Source organism: Megalobrama amblycephala, linkage group LG11 (genome assembly GCF_018812025.1).
Source record: "Megalobrama amblycephala isolate DHTTF-2021 linkage group LG11, ASM1881202v1, whole genome shotgun sequence".
Taxonomy (NCBI): domain Eukaryota; kingdom Metazoa; phylum Chordata; class Actinopteri; order Cypriniformes; family Xenocyprididae; genus Megalobrama; species Megalobrama amblycephala.
Genome location: NC_063054.1, coordinates 12,459,263 through 12,475,610, shown reverse-complemented (window position 1 = coordinate 12,475,610; position 16,348 = coordinate 12,459,263). Strand labels below are relative to the sequence as shown.

The following is a 16,348-nucleotide window of genomic DNA, read 5'->3' as shown; positions in this document are numbered from 1 at the left end:
ACAGTAAATGTTTATCTTACATAAAAATCTTTAAAGATTTCTGAGCAAAAAGGACTTTACTTGATTAAAAAAAAAGTATGAACTATCAATCAGAGTACAGAAGGCATGAAGTAGATTGTGTATAATTTTTCAGCAAAGTTTTGGTCGTATTGATAATTATAGGGCCTAGAAATTTGAATGAATGAATAAATGAATGAGGCATTTATATAACGCTTTCCTATGTACAACCGTACACCCAAAGCGCTTTACAGTCATATCAGGGGTCTCTCCTCATCCACCAGCAGTGTGCAGCATCCACTTGGATGATGCGACGGCAGCCACAGTACAACAGCGCCAGTGCACACACCACACACCAGCTGTTGGTGGAGAGGAGAGAAAGTGAAAGAGCCAATTCAAAGGATGGGGATTATTAGGAGGCCATGATTGGTAAGGGCCTATGGAGGGAATTTAGCCAGGACACCGGGGTTTCACCCCTACTGTGAAGTACGAGAAGTGCCATGGAATTTTTAATGGCCACAGAGAGTCAGGACCTCGGGTTAACGTCTCATCCGAAGAATGGTGCTTGTTACAGTGTCCCCGACACTATACTGGGGCGTTAGGACGCACACAGACCACAAGGTGAGCACCCTCTGCTGGCCTCACTAACATCTCTTCCAGCACCTAGTTTTTCCAGGAGGACTCCCATCCAGGTACTAACCAGGCTCAGCCCTGCTTAGCTTCAGTGGGCAACCATTCTTGGGCTACAGGGTGATATGGCTGCTGGTATAATTTGCGTATTAAATAGTATACAGCATTATGCAATATATTCATAAATAGGCATTATACTTATTGTTCAACAGAATTTTACAAAGAATGTTTCAGTTATGAGAGAATAAATGTTTAAACATTTTGGCTATAATGTTGTAATACACATTACCAAACAAACATTCTGTTTTCAATGAATTTATACCCCCAAAGGGGCAATGTATCCTGGGACATACAAACATTTACAGACAAATTATGAAAAATGTAAAAATTAATTCATAAAATTTCAACATAAATGTACTAAGCTAACACTAAACAACAATTTGTTAAACATGTAAGTCCCCTATAAATATTGTAAATATGTGAAATGTATCAAGAATGTTAGTAGATTTCCGACTACAGATGGTCATGTTGTTTTTAAACGCTGCCCGTAAGCTAAACAAAAAATTTAAGAACAAAGTCACCAGATCTAAATATTCACAACAAACACCCTTTCAACCTGAAACCAAGAAATGAGACCCAAACTTTCCCTGCCTCTCCCCACAGCCTCTCAATGTTTGTATCCCCTATAGGATACGTCGCCCCTTAGGTTGAATGGCTCACCTCGATTCGACAGTGGTGAAGCAGGCTATAGACATAATTATAAGCTAAATTTGAGCTAAATAGTGACACTATTGTCTGCTGCTTTACAGCATAATTTCCATAGTTGAGTTTAATTGATTCTGCTATTTTCTTGTTTATCACTGCAAAGCTGCTTTGACAACCTGTAAATAAAAGTGACTTGACTTGATATAAGTATTTAAAAGGATCTTAAATCACCTGTTTCATTTATTTCATTATTTTATCTTCAGTTACAAGTGAAAATCAATTCCAGCCTTACAGAGCAATGCTGCTAACTTGCGCCATCTGGTGGTGATTTCTCGAATGAGTTCCACATATTTAAAATAATGTCATGCACGATCATTTTGACTTATTTTCGACATTTTTCACAACATAATTTGTTTTGATACCATGAGGCAGATTTGATGACTTTGCAATAATTATAAAAAGTTAACGATAATAATGAAAAATGAGTGTTTCAAAATGATGTAAGGAATACAAAAACCCTGACATGGACTGGATAAATAATTAGTAGAATGGTATTTAAAGGTTAGTATGATGTTCCTGTACCATTCTTTCAATCATTCAAACACCTGTGAACAAGCACTGAAAGAAAAGAAATAAGAACACAAACTACGAACTTCTTCAGCCACAGCCTTAGATGAACTGAAAAGACAATAAATCTTTTAAGATCTGATTATACAACTCTACAAACAGCATTACCAGCTTCACTTATTACAAACCACATAGACTTTTTTAACCACATTTCTGTCATATGTCTAAAGCAGTTCTTATTGAGAATTAACAGAGGTTTAGATGTTGATATCTTATTGAAAATGTTTTGTCTGAAGTCACCATCATGCTCAGCGTTTGCTTTAGTTGGGCTCTTGACCCTTGACTTTTGTTAAGTTGCTTCATTTTCAGCAGGTGTTTTCAGAAAACATTTCTGCATTGATAAAGCAGATTAACATGTTTTTTTCTAATAACAGACAAATTACTGCATTAAAGTGGTTTAAACAACTGTTTTGTGTGTGTGTGTGTGTGTGTGTGTGTGTGTGTGTGTGTGTGTGTGTGTGTGTGTGTGTGTGTGTAATTGCTGGCTTAAGGAATTGAAGGAATTGAATCGATCAGGCTCCTGAAGTCTTGCTTTTCAGAACCTCCGTCTCCTCCGTCTGCCACAGCCTGATGTTCACCCCACGTGCAGCGCAACAACTCTCGTCACCATTCAGGATCGCGGATGCATATGAGGGGTGATTTCAACAAAATGTGCAAACTAGAGGAGAACTAACGTGTATACGCATGCCAGATGTCTGGCCAAAATCCCATAGTATTCAGGCGTCAGACGTAAGATATGAGACATTAGACGTCACGGTCACGTGTTGGAGCTGCGCTCATAGTGCGCGGCGGCGATGGCGGCGACGTAGTTGAGAAAGTATATTTTTTACTTTTTTACTAAATCTTTTTGCTCAAAACAAAGCGAAAACACAAATTTACAGAACTTCAGACAATTTACAAAATAACAACTGGCAAAAGTTACTTCAGACGTCACAGCGCAGACGTCACATAGCTTCTCAGGCGAGAAGGGGGGCGACGAAAGTGTCATGCTTCTTATCACACGTCATTGGTCACGGCTTCTGCTCACGGTAAGGTACGCAACGATCGACACGACTGATTGCTTAGTTAGCAAGGTAAATAGCAAAATGACACCTCATACCTGCGCGGACTTTGTGTTACACAGCACATTTGAGCTTCCGCAAGAACCAGTGAGGTTTGTTCTCATGCATCAAGTACACTGTTCCAACATTTGCACTGCTGCTTTGAAATATGAAATGTGCATGTTGTTTAGATAACATATAGGCTACAACTTCTTCAATGATAAATGGTCTCCATCCATCCACATGGCCTATAATGTGAAACATATCCATATTTAAGTTATAAAGTAAAATATCTAGATTCCGCCAGACCGCCTTCCGTATTCAACTTACAAAAAAGCGTAACTGACGCAAATCAGTTACGCTTTTTTGTAAGTTGAATATGGAGGGTGTAGGGCGTAAGCGTTTTGAACTGTGAGAGGTGTTACACTTTCTTCGTAAATTGAATACTGAATATGGATTTTTTTTCTTACACAAACACATTGCTTTGCTTCAAAAGACCTTTATTAACCCCCTGGAGCTGTGTGGAGTACATTTATGATGGATGGATGCACTTTCTTGAGCTTCATACTCGTTAGCCCTGTTCACTGCCATCTTGGGGTAATTTTCATTTTTAAGTGAACTAATCCTTTAATGTGCTTGGCTCTTTCTGATACCACATGTTTAACATTGCCATCTGCTGGCTCTTTTGAGGAGCACATTTAGACTAAAATGTAAATAAATCCCAGTTTCAGATGTTTAGGCTTAAATAAATAAATAAATAAATATTGTTTGCAGAAAAAGTGTGGGTCTGAAAGAAGTGTGAAGTAATCAACACGAGCGTGACTGCTGAAGAGAACTGAAGAGAACAGCACCTGACATTAGTAATAGTGCTCTAAAATGCTCAGTGCTTCCTAGGCTAAATCTGAGAAAAAAAGAAAAGGAAAAAAAAGTCAATTTGTTCTAGAATAAATTGAGATTTTATAGTGAACATTAGCCTTCTTGTAACCAAACAGAAAGAATGTCTAAAGACTTTGAAGATGGTCTCAACTCCGATAGATCAAAACAGCTTTAAAATTAATACAATTTGAAATGCTTCCTCAGGTCAGGTAAAGTAATCAATTTGATTATTATATTGCACTGGATTAATTGGAGTAGAATTATGTGGAGACTGTAATTATAACATCTGCCATTTCTGTCTCTGCCTGGTCAGTTAGGCCAATATAACAAAAGTTCAAAAACCACATCAGACAATGGATAAGTAACACTACTATCTAGTTTAGGTGGTATTTTTAATAAATCTGTTTGCATCAGATTCAGTCACATTCACAGCTGTTGAAGTAGGAATTAAATTATAGATAAAACACAAAGCAAAATAATATAAACAAAAATAATATAACCAAACATTTAAAAAACTAAATAAATAAATAAATAAAACTAGCCTATTATTAATCAATACAGCATTGACACTTGCCTGAATGTATGCTAGAGGTTTTATTGTTTAGCCTACTTATTTATACAGAAATTATTAGCCTACAAAACATGATGGAATTTTAGTTTCCAAAGAGAAAATAAAAATAATTCACACACACACACACACACACACACACACACACACACACACACACACACACACACACACACTTTGTTTTTGTAATCAATGACTGGAAACCCCACAGTACTTTATTCATGAGAATACTTATTTATTTTACAATTTGCACTACAGCTTCACCCGTGCATAACTGACAAATGTTCAATAATCAGAAGTGACGTGCATTTTTCTCGGGTTATTACGGTAACAACACCCGGAAATGCGCGAATATTCATATATTCTTACGCTCGTAACTTTATATCCTCTATAAGCAAGCATGAAACATACATCCGTGTTGATAATATGTAATGTTATAACCGGCACTGTAGCATAGTATTTCCGCGTTAAATGCCGATACACGTTTTTGGGTGACTGCGCCTTCCGAAACCGTTTCTGTAGAAACGCGGCTTGTAGTCTTTTGTGACATTGTTGTCGCCACTATCCCACGTGTTGCAGAACAGACAAATACATTGCAGACTGCCGCCACCGAGCGAGCTGCATCGACAGCTTTAAGTCACCGCTGTCATTGCAAGACATCACGATTCTGTAATCTTTCCCATTCCTTCTAAAGGCTGTACAATGAGTGAATACTTCTCGCTGTCGGAGTGTGATGTGATTGGCTTTGATTTGGACCACACGCTCTGTCGATACTATTTGAAGGAGACCTCCAGGGTGAGTCGTGCTGGCATCATGCATATCATGACACAATCGACCTTAAATAAGGCTTACAGTGCGCGAACACTGACACATTGTTATAATAAATCAGAAGTATATGATTTGTTCTGTCTGCTTTACATTACTGGAACTGGAGCGGAACAGACGCGTGTTGATGCGCTGATGTAAAAGATCGATCTCTTCTGCAGGCCTTGTTAGAACACAGTGAGAATGAGAGAGAGGATTGTCTACTTTATCTGTCATTCTAGGAGGACGTTTATGCATTCACCATTTGCATTGATTGCATCTGACGTGTAGTTTACGGGCAGCCTACCTATAATAACACGAGGTGAAGCTTCAGTTATGGTTAGGCCTGACATCTTGTCACTGTACCCCCTGTTAGTAATTACATTTATTTCTTTTTATGTCTGTGTGCAGCTGATCTATGAGAGTTTTGCACGGTATCTCGTGGAACACAAAGGATATGATAAAGATCTGCTTAATTTAACACCTGCTACTTGGGATTTCTGGTGAGTTGTTTCAGCAATGCACACACACACAGAGATTAATCAAAATGACTAAGAATACCTGCATGAAACCATGTTCTTCAAGACCAGACTTAAAGGGATAGTTCACTCAAAAATGAAAATTTGATTATCTGCTTACCACCAGTGCATTCCAAGATGTAAGTGACTTTGTTTCTTCAGTAGAACACAAATGATGATTTTTAACTCCAACCGTTGCAGTCTGTCACCCGTATAATGCGTGTCAATGGGAACTTCGTCTATAAGAGTAAATAAAACTTGCTTAGACAAATCCAAATTAAACCCTGTGGCTCGTGACGACACATTGATGTCGTAAGACACAAACCGATCGGTTTGTGCAAGAAACCGAACAGTATTTATATAATTTTTTACCTCTAAAACACCACTATGTCCAACTGCGTTCAGCATTCGCTTAGTGAGGTCTGATCGCGCTCTGACAATGGAAGTGATGTCTCGCACTCATTGAAGTATAAGCGCGAGAAATCATTTCCGTTGTCAGAGCGCGATCAGACCTCACTAACCGAATGCTGAACGCAGTTGGACATAGTGGTGTTTTAGAGGTAAAAAATGATATAAATACTGTTCGGTTTCTCGCACAAACCGATCATTTCGTGTCTTAGGACATCAATGTGTCGTCACGAGCCACAGGGTTTAATTTGGATTTGTCTGTGCATGTTTTATTTACTCTTATAGACGAAGTTCCCATTGCTATGCATTATAAGACTGACAGACTGCAACGGTTGGAGTTAAAAATCATCATTTGTTTTCTACTGAAGAAACAAAGTCACTTACATCTTGGATGCGCTGGGGGTAAGCAGATAAACATCAAATTTTCATTTTTGGGTGAACTATCCCTTTAACAATTACTAATTTACTATGACACACACACAATTTTCACTCACAAACACACACATATTAATTCAGATCATGAGCTTGTTAGGTGAGAGTTCTACTGAACTGAAATTAGTAGGTGCATCCCAGGCTGTTTACGCAACAATGTACTAAAAAGTTTTTCCTTTGCATTTTTTACGTACAGAGTGACGACAACATTGTCAAAACAATCCCTGTTCATGTGCATCTGCGAAAAATGCTGTATTATGCATGCTTGGCCAGTAATTGCTACATTGTAAAGAAACAGTACGTGCAAATAGAACATGTAAACACATAATACGCTTGTGCATGATGTTACCATTTTTGCAAATTGAAACCCGTTGAAACCTCAAAAGTTTGTGTTTTCAGGCCCTCAAAACACTGTTGTCGTGTAAATGAGTGGCAAATGCATGAAAAGTTTTTAGTTGAAAACGTGTCATGTAAATTGCCCCTCGATCAGCTCCCTAGTTTGTGAATCAGTATATCATGTGCACAAATTCGGGCACTGGTAAGGACAGTAGGGACCCGTCCTCACTACATATTCGGACACTGATGGCTCTATTTCCAGTGTCATGACAACATCCTCATTGTACAACATCACTACTGGTTGTACTTTATGAACAACAGCAGAATTTATATTTTTCTATATGATAAATACTTTGATTGTTACATATACCTAATATATTCAGCCATAAATTAATTATATATGTTAGCTATATTATGGCTGCATGCCCCCGAAAGCTTTAAAATGCTGCCTTTGGAGGATGCATTTCACGGTAGGAAGCCATCAAGTCGTGTCTGAATCCAAATCCAATGTTAGCTTCACTTTCTGTCTCCTGAGATACCTTCATAATTTTTTGAAGGCAGCATAGATGTATCCTTCACTGCTTTTGATTATCCCACAATGCTTTCCATTTTGTGACAGTTGAGCTAAAGTGCTTTATAAATAAAGTGAATGAAATGAATGAATGAAAAAATAAAGATGGCATCTGAAAATTGCGGTTGGTTGTCAGTTTGTGTGTAAATGTATGTTTTTTAAAAGTACGCAAAATATGTGACAAAATTGAAAATGATTTCATTTTAATTTTCCTTTCCACGGTGAGAATGCATCATCCTTGTCAAATCGAAAAATAAAATGCAATTGTTGATTTGACATTTCATTATCAATACATTCTCAAAGCAAGTCTGCCGATATTAAAATGAAAAGGAAAAAGTTAAAAAGAAACTGCAAATACAGTTTTTACAAAGATTTTTATTAATGCTCATGCAATAATGAATGAGTGAGTACGGAGCGTGTAGTGCGCAAAAGTTATTGAAACTCATGTCGTGATCATTGTATTCAAGACGAGTCATGATGTTGAAATCTGTAAGCCAGCTTTTGCGGGAAGCTGTCGCTGCCTTGGAACAACTAGAGCTGAACACCACAAGCCAGAATGTCCAAGCGGCAAACCCTGTCCCTCAGCCAGAGAAACTGTTCAGCGTAAGTAGGCCATGTCACTGTTATGGCTTGTTTCCACTGAGCGGTACGGTTCAGTACAGTACAGTACGATTCGTGATGGTAAACCCTGATCCGGCTTTCGTTTCCACCGCCAACAGTACCCTTACTTGATAGGCATGGTGTATGCCGGAAAGTTGCGCTCAATGTCATTCTTGCATGAAAAAGAAAGTGACAGTAAAAAACAATGTAGGACATACAGCAGCTTTGTTTGAGCAAAGGCTAAAGGCTGCAAGGAAAAACAGCCAAAAAATACACATTGTGTTGCAACGGTATTCCTCTAGTAACAGTTCTTTGTCAACCAATCAATGTTCTGCAGTGAGTGTAGCTCCACCCTTTTGCTACCAGTACTATTGGTACTATTGTGCTAGGTACACCAACGGAAGGGCCCCAAAATTTAGGAATTAGGGTACCATTCACAACTTCTGACAATGGAAATGGTAAAAATTGCATACCGTTCTGTACTGTACTGAACCGTACCGCTCGGTGGAAACGATCCAATATTTCCTTTTCCATTGTCAGAAGTTGTAAATGGTAACAAAATACCGAACCGAACCGTACTGTACCACTTTTTTTGGACCCTTCCGTTGGGGTACCTAGCACAATAGTACCAATAGTATGGTACCAAAATGGTGGACCTACACTCACTGCAGAACATTGATTGGTTGACAGAAAATCGTCACTTGCGCGTACTACAAGGGGAATGGCAACACGATGTGTATTTTCTGGCTGTTTTTCTTTGCAGCCTTCAGCCTTTGCTCAAATAAAGCTGCTGTATGTCCTCCATTGTTGTTTACTGTCACTTCTTCACGTGAGAATGACGTCGATCGCGTACACCGCCTATCAAGTAAGGGTACTGTTGGCGGTGGAAACGCAAGCCTGATCAGGGTTTACCATCCCGTATTGTACTATACTGTACTGAACTGAACCTTACCGCTTGATGGAAACGAGCATTTAGACTAAGACCATAATCAATGAGGTTCATTTATGTATTAGCCTATTTTGTGATGTCAACCCCTTGGGTGTGCTAAAATATTTGAAATGCTGCCATTATCACCCACGATGGCTTTATGCAGAGATATTGTATCCAGCTATGACACCGAGGACCTCGGGAAATGTTTCATATTTTATGTTTCATATATAAAAATAATGTGAAGCTATATAAAACCAAATAAAAAAATAAGCTGTGGAAAACTTACGCTTGAGTGTCTGCATGTATAATTCAGTAGGCCTACGCCATCTCTCGGCATAGCCATAGCTGGTGATAATGTCAAGCCCTGGCTATAATTGTTTTAGAATTGTGTTACAAAGATTTTAGTCTGATTTTTAGGACAGTCTGGCTTGTGGTGTTCTGCTCTGGTTGTTCCAAGGCTGTGGCAGCTTCCTGCAAAAGCTAAAGCTGGCTTACAGATTTTGCCATCGTGACTCGTCTCGAATACAATATGATTATATTCTCGAATACAATATGACATTATAGTTTCAATAACTTGTATGCACTGCGCACTCATTCACCCTCAGACACTCTCTGTTACTTGCATAAGCCCCACCCACTCATTAACATATGACCTTGTCTACCCATTTTTCATATGGTCAACACCACTGAAGTTGTATGGACTGGAAAATTAAACTGGGATCAAAATAAACATATATATGCCCTACATCTGAAGAACATGGCTTATGTTCAAAATTGAAATATGAACAAATTAAATCTTGTTTCAAGCAGGTATTCTTGTAATTAAGGCAAATTGTGAAAATAAATTAATTAGGTATTGTATATATATATATCCATAATCTTGTTGTTTATGTAAGTTGTTGGCTTCCAAACAAGTAAGTTGTTAGTATGAGGTTGTTTGTTTCTCTAGTACACAAACACAGTTGCTTGTTGTCATGTGACCAGTTTTAAAGGTCTTGTGGTGGACCTTGAGGAGGGTAACCTGGTCAAGTTGGCAGAGGATGGTACTGTCTTGCGGTGAGTCAATTTTAATATGACGTGTGTGTTTAAATGATTACTCAGCAGTAAATTGTATAGCTTTTTTTGTTTTAATAATTTGTACTGTACATAAGGAATATTTAAACTGCTGTTAATTAAGCTGTTAATATATTAAAACATATATTTGTAGGGCAACTCATGGCACTAAAAACCTGAGTACTGATGACATCATAAAGCATTATGGTCCAAAAAGAGAATGGAAGCATTTTAATAGCCTTAATACCTCATACACACGATCTGGTAAGGCTGTCTTTGTTTTTTTGTTGTTGTTGTTTTTTTAAGCTAGTTCAATTTAGAATATCTGATGAAATTATAAGTTTATTGAATTTGAGGATTTATTTTTTTATAATGTATATAATGGTCTTTACCTAAATATGTGATTTAGTTCACTCATTTGTTGCAGCAAAATACTATTTTTATGACAACTATTTTGACCTCCCTGGTGCTCTTCTCTGTGCCAGAGTGGTGGATATGTTGCATAAGGTAAAACTAATTTAATTAATTAAATGTTTTTCAAAAATGCTATATTTCTATTTCAGATTTTAAGTAGCATTTGTTAATTAGCTGTATGTTGAATGTTAAATTATACAACAAAAATGTATGTTGTCATTTTTTAATGTTTTCATTTATAATTAATTAATTAATTAATTAAAACATTTTTTTAACCCTAGCGAGGAGCCGAAATCACATCTGACTTTTGGAAAGACATTGTTGCTGCAATTGACCATAATTACAACACATCTGCATTTCGGGGTATGTAGAAAAAGCCCTTTTATACCATCTTACTATTTGTAATCAGTATTTTAAAATTCTGATATTGTATAATAACTATAAAGGTCTTACACCAGATGCAACAAAGCGACATTGCATATCCATTTGTTCTTTGTGTCAAAAGAAGCACAAGCTCTTGAAGTTTGTCAGAAATAGAACTAAGTATCAGTTTATGGTCGGGAATTGTCGTGCGGTGCTAAGACTCATTCAGTGTAGATAATATCACTGATTATAATGGGTTCAATTTGTTATCAAAATTACATTTTAAGTTTAGTCTAAGATTTTGTTGCTTATGTTGTTCAAAGATAAGGTTAGGATTAGCACTTATTTTTGGGAACAGTTTAACTTTTTACTATAGTCAAACACAAACAGCAACACTGGCACTGAAACTTTATTTGTGTTGATTATTATAATACACACCTTGTGACATTACAGAGTTACAAGAAGAAAAAAAAACTCATAATTTTTATTATTCACTTTGAAATCCATTTAATTCAAAACTAGCTCCTTTGTCTTAAAGAGGCCTTTGTCTGCTAAGAGACTGTCTTCAAAGCATACTAAACACGGGATCCTTATGCTAAAACGTGGGCACAGGAAAAAGGCAAACAAACAACACAATTTCAATACATAATCATCAGTTCAGGTTCTAGGCAAATGCAATATATCTGTTGTCTAATTTCTTGGATAATTTTTACTGGTGTTCCATACTAATTGAGATTATTGAAATATTTCCATACAAGTAGGTCTATGTAGATCAACAAGCTACAGACATTTTTTCTAAATTAGTCTTCATTTTCTACTCTGCATGACTTTATCTCAGGGCAACATGAACATGAGTATAAATGCAGACAATTTTTGAATTAGAAAGATTGAGGTTTTCTTGAGTGTGTTTATCACGTTGTGGCAATCAAAAAGCCAGAGAAAGAACAGTGAACATTATCATCAGCATAAATGCCATTGGACTGGTCATCTGGAACCTGGATGTACACTGTGTCATGGGAATCCAGCATAAGGACAGCACTGCCAGACATCTGGTCAAGGAAACCTTTGTTGTACTCGTCATAAGAGAACAGGACTGGATCTTTGTTTTTGTAAAGTGCTACCAATGCATTTGCTCCATTGACATGCATATGGAAAGAAAAGTAGTAGAGTCCTGGAACCTGACAGGTGAATATGCCAGAGTTAGGATCATAGTGGTTCTCTCCATTGTACACAATCTGGTTGAATACAATTGGTGTTCCTGCATTAGGATAAGCTGTGGTAAGAAGAGCTGTGAATGCTGACATGGATGGCTTTATCAGCTCGTGACTAAGAGGCATTACCATCTCATGGGATTTAATTGGCATGCTTTTCTCATGGTGGTAAACAATCTCGCCTGGGGGGCCGGGGGGCCCAGGAGGTCCTGGTTGACCTGGGAGACCATCATGACCTCTGGCACCAGGGATACCAGGAGGACCCTGAGGTCCAGAAATTCCCTTGGCTGTGAGCCCTGCTGGGCCAGGGGGGCCTGGAAGTCCTGGATGACCCTTAAGCCCTGGTGGACCTGCCGGTCCTACTGGACCTGTTGGTCCTCTTGCTCCGGGGATACCATTTTCACCCCTTCCACCTGGTGGCCCTTGATGTCCTGGATGTCCCTTATCACCTGGTGGCCCCTTGCTACCTGGGATACCTGGAGCACCAGTAAATCCTGCTTCGCCCTTGGGACCTTGATGTCCCATATGGCCCATTGGGCCTGGAGGACCTGCTGCACCTGGAATACCAGGTTTTCCTGAGAAGCCTTGTGCTCCTTGTTCACCCTTTGCACCTCTTGGGCCTGGTGCCCCAACCATACCAATGTCACCTTTAGCTCCCTGTGGACCTGCTTCTCCTTGAAATCCCCTAGAACCTTGAGGACCAGGTGGACCTATTGGGCCGATAGCACCAGGCTGACCTGTGTGACCTGTTGGCCCTGGTTCTCCCTTTTGGCCTGTTGTACCTGGGGTTCCTGGCACTCCACGTTCTCCTGGAAGTCCAGATGATCCAGGTTTGCCAGTACCTGGCAGACCTGGAGCGCCTGGCTGTCCTGCTGGTCCTTGAGGACCTTTTTGTCCCATTGACCCAGGCAGACCTGGAGCGCCATTCTGGCCTGGTTTTCCTGGTGCTCCTATTCCAGGTGCCCCTGTATGACCCTTTGGTCCTGGTATGCCCATAGGACCTGGTGACCCATCCCTACCTGGCATTCCTGGCTTTCCAGGCTCTCCAGGATATCCAGTTGCTCCAGGTTTTCCAATTCCAGGCTGACCGGGCTGACCAGAAGGCCCCTGAGGGCCCATTGGACCTGGGCCACCAGGTCCTCCTGGAATACCATGGCCAGGTTCTCCTTTCTGGCCTGGCAGTCCAGGAATTCCAGGATGACCTTTTAAGCCAGGTTCTCCACGTGGGCCTATTGCTCCTGGAAGACCATGTGGTCCAGGCTTTCCAGGAGAAGAAAGGCCAGCAGGTCCAGGGTTTCCAGGTGATCCTGGCGCTCCTCTTGCACCTTGAGGTCCTACAGGTCCTGGATGTCCCTTCTCGCCTGGAAATCCAGGTGTACCTGGTTTTCCAGGTGAACCTGGGCTTCCAGGTTTACCAGGTGAGGAGTATCCTGCTGGACCTGGTGGTCCAGGTGGACCAATCGGACCAGTGAGTCCAACACCATTCTTTCCAGGAAATCCTGGTGGGCCAGGTGGGCCGGGGGGGCCAGGTTCACCTGGGGAACCTGGAATACCAGGTTCACCAGCAACAGCTAAAAATAAGATAAAAATATTAGGTAATTCATACACAACTCTGCATAATTTGAAAATTAAAATGAAACTTCTTAAATTGCTTGAGGTCTGTTAGACCTAAATAGTTAAAATGGCTTGTAAATTGTACAAGCTATATGTATATATTTTTATTTAAATCTTAAGTTAAAAATTGTTTTGTAAATTGTTTTCAGGGGTAGGGGTCGAGATAGAAAACATCAACCTGATATAAAAACAATGGATATCCTCACTAATATACTGAAACAAACGTGTGTGAGATAATGTTTGTAATTTGCAGTACGCTTTGGTTCAAGAGTGATTGACAAGAGACATCCCAAACTGCAAGTGATACTGTAGTCAGGCACCTTTTTGTACTTGAACTAAATATATTATGTGTATTATGATTATCATGATATAAAAACTGCTGCATAAGTATATTTTGGTTTAAAATATTTGTTTAATACATTTATATGTAGTCATAGGTGCTGCACAGTTGGATTGGATTGTTTGACAATCTAGAAAACACAGGGAGTAGCCTTTTTTCCCTCCAATTTGAAAGTGTGCTTGTCCAGTAACTAATGGTATAATTTAACACAACAGTGTGGCTTATTTTGGGAATGCCTGTTGTATAAAGTGGTTACATCTGTTTTGGTGATTTTACAATTTTCTAAAGTATTAAATTGTATATGTTGTGGTGTATACCAACAGAAAGTAATTAACTAACAGTATTTGTGCACAAGGACTTTATTTGAAGTTAACATATTCTGGGCAATAAATGCAGTTTGGCAATTAAAGAGGGGCTAGATATCTAAAGAGTTGTTGGATGTATGTTGACTTTGTGTATGCACAAATTACCTGAGTGACTGAGAGATCATTTGTGGCAAAGAGGTTCATCTAATTTCATATTCATTTGTATATATGTACATGTATTAGGCACCCTATGTACCCCAAGCTCCCTTAGTTTACTGTCTCTTAATGGTGCACCTGCTGCTGTTATTCTATATACATATTCTGATTCATTCCATATTACAGTTATGAAATGCATTAAGCATATATGGACCAAAAGTAAACTCACTGTGAGATTTTGTAGGATAAGGCTGTTTCTTCACATGATAGTATCTGTCAGGAGTCGCCTCAGCCAGTACCACAAGGAGAAGAAGAATGCTTGTTACCCTGAGGTCCATTCTCTGAAGCTAAGCCTGTAAAGAAATTATGAAATGAGAGCAATGATGAAAGAGTGACAAATAAATGAGGACAAACATCTCCTCATAGCACTTGAAAAATTGGCATTATAACGAAAGATGTTGTCTCAATATATATAAACACATTGTATAAAATGAACATAAATAACAAATTACTAAAGAAATCATCAAGTATATGGTTATAAACTCTCAGAAAAGTTCCTGTTTTAAATCGCAGACTTCATAAATGTGGCCCAGGAACTCACTAACATGCATACAATGTAGGATATAAATGATCCTTTCCTCACACCCGTTCCAGCAATACCACACACTCCCATACCACACACTCCCAAACCAGCATTATGTTGCTACAGAAAGCCATAGTAGCAAGTGGCTGTACCCACCAGCAGGCCGGAGCTCCAGAAGTCAGAGGGGATCTTGCTGCTGTCCCGGCCAATCTGTGTATTTGTAAGTTTCCAACTCCTGTAAGTCCGTGGAATTCCTGTTCTCAGGAGTGGATTCTTCTATTTATACCAAATTTGCTTCTCCAGCAGCACCCAAAATCTCCTCCCTCCCTCCCCCTGTGATGTCAGTTTTAATGAAGGGTACTCCCTTGTGAGTGCATAGCAATTCGGCAGTTCCCATTATTTTAATCTGTGGTCATGGTTTCTTTTGATCCATACAGGCAAAAAAATAAATAATTAAAAAATAAAACAACAATAAAGGATGTTAAACACTGTTCTCTAAGGGAATATGGTTTTTATTTTAGTGTTGTGAATATTTTATAATACTTTTTATAATACCCTATTAAGTTATAGAAACCTTCCTTCTATACCTTAAAAATTGTTAGGGTGCAAGACGTATGGGTATTAAAATGTTTTTGCTGAAATGTTAAATTAATAAGATAACTGGTTAGAAGTATAGCCTTTGTTTGTGTATTATTATTATTATTATTATTATTTTTCGTTTTTTTTTTTGCCTTTTAGATTTATTCTTTAAAACATCTCAAGATCAGTGTCAAACCACAGCTCAGAATATGTGTGGAAGTGTGGTTAATTCTACTCTAGAACAGCAGAGGGCAGAATTGAAGTCCTTTTTGTCCTCATGTGGGAACTGTGGGGTGCATCAATATGCACCACATGACAGGGGTCATGATTAAGGTTATTTTTAGAACTTTGATGACAGGAAAGTGTCAAAGAAATGAAACTGTTGAAGTGGAATTCTGTACTTGTAATTACGGTTAATTCATAGCTGTCAATTACATGTTCCAATCATTTGCCTGTGCTGTTTGTCTTTGTGGAGTTTTCACACAATTTTAAAATGAGTTAATCTTACCATAAAGTTTTACAGTAACACCATGGAAGTATTACTATTTTAATATGAAATGTTATGTAATAATTTAGTGGTCTTATATTTAATTGGCAGATGATGATAATCTTGGTTTGCACCAGTTTATTTTGACTCTTTTTATTATTATTATTCAGTAAGTTCAAAAGCAAGCAAGAAGGTTTGCC

General features: G+C 38.6%; 2 protein-coding genes across 2 annotated transcripts in view; one reads left to right on the top strand and one right to left on the bottom strand.

Annotated features, from left to right (window-relative positions):
- The first annotated feature begins 4,771 nt into the window (after positions 1-4,771).
- nt5dc1 (5'-nucleotidase domain containing 1) overlaps positions 4,772-16,348 on the top strand; it is an 82,111-nt gene continuing 70,534 nt past the window's right edge. The window contains exons 1-6 of the mRNA XM_048206172.1: positions 4,772-5,238; positions 5,659-5,750; positions 10,028-10,099; positions 10,251-10,360; positions 10,524-10,603; positions 10,792-10,873. Coding sequence (XP_048062129.1) covers positions 5,146-5,238; positions 5,659-5,750; positions 10,028-10,099; positions 10,251-10,360; positions 10,524-10,603; positions 10,792-10,873 — 529 coding nt within the window. The 5' untranslated portion in view covers positions 4,772-5,145. The remainder of the gene's footprint in view (positions 5,239-5,658; positions 5,751-10,027; positions 10,100-10,250; positions 10,361-10,523; positions 10,604-10,791; positions 10,874-16,348) is intronic.
- Positions 11,267-15,371, bottom strand: col10a1b (collagen, type X, alpha 1b). Its single transcript, XM_048206171.1, has 3 exons — positions 15,239-15,371; positions 14,729-14,852; positions 11,267-13,655 (listed from the first exon to the last, which is right to left on the bottom strand). Exons 2-3 carry the CDS (start codon positions 14,835-14,837, stop codon positions 11,785-11,787), a joined length of 1,980 nt encoding a protein of 659 aa, XP_048062128.1. The 5' UTR covers positions 14,838-14,852; positions 15,239-15,371; the 3' UTR covers positions 11,267-11,784.

What these genes read in the sequence shown, in the direction of transcription:
- col10a1b (XM_048206171.1), bottom strand. Translation starts at nt 14,837, where the DNA reads ATGGACCTCAGGGTAACAAGCATTCTTCTTCTCCTTGTGGTACTGGCT. An exon ending in TTATCCTACAAAATCTCACA is followed by an intron (nt 13,656 to 14,728) that starts GTGAGTTTACTT and finishes TCTTATTTTTAG; the next exon opens with CTGTTGCTGGTGAACCTGGT.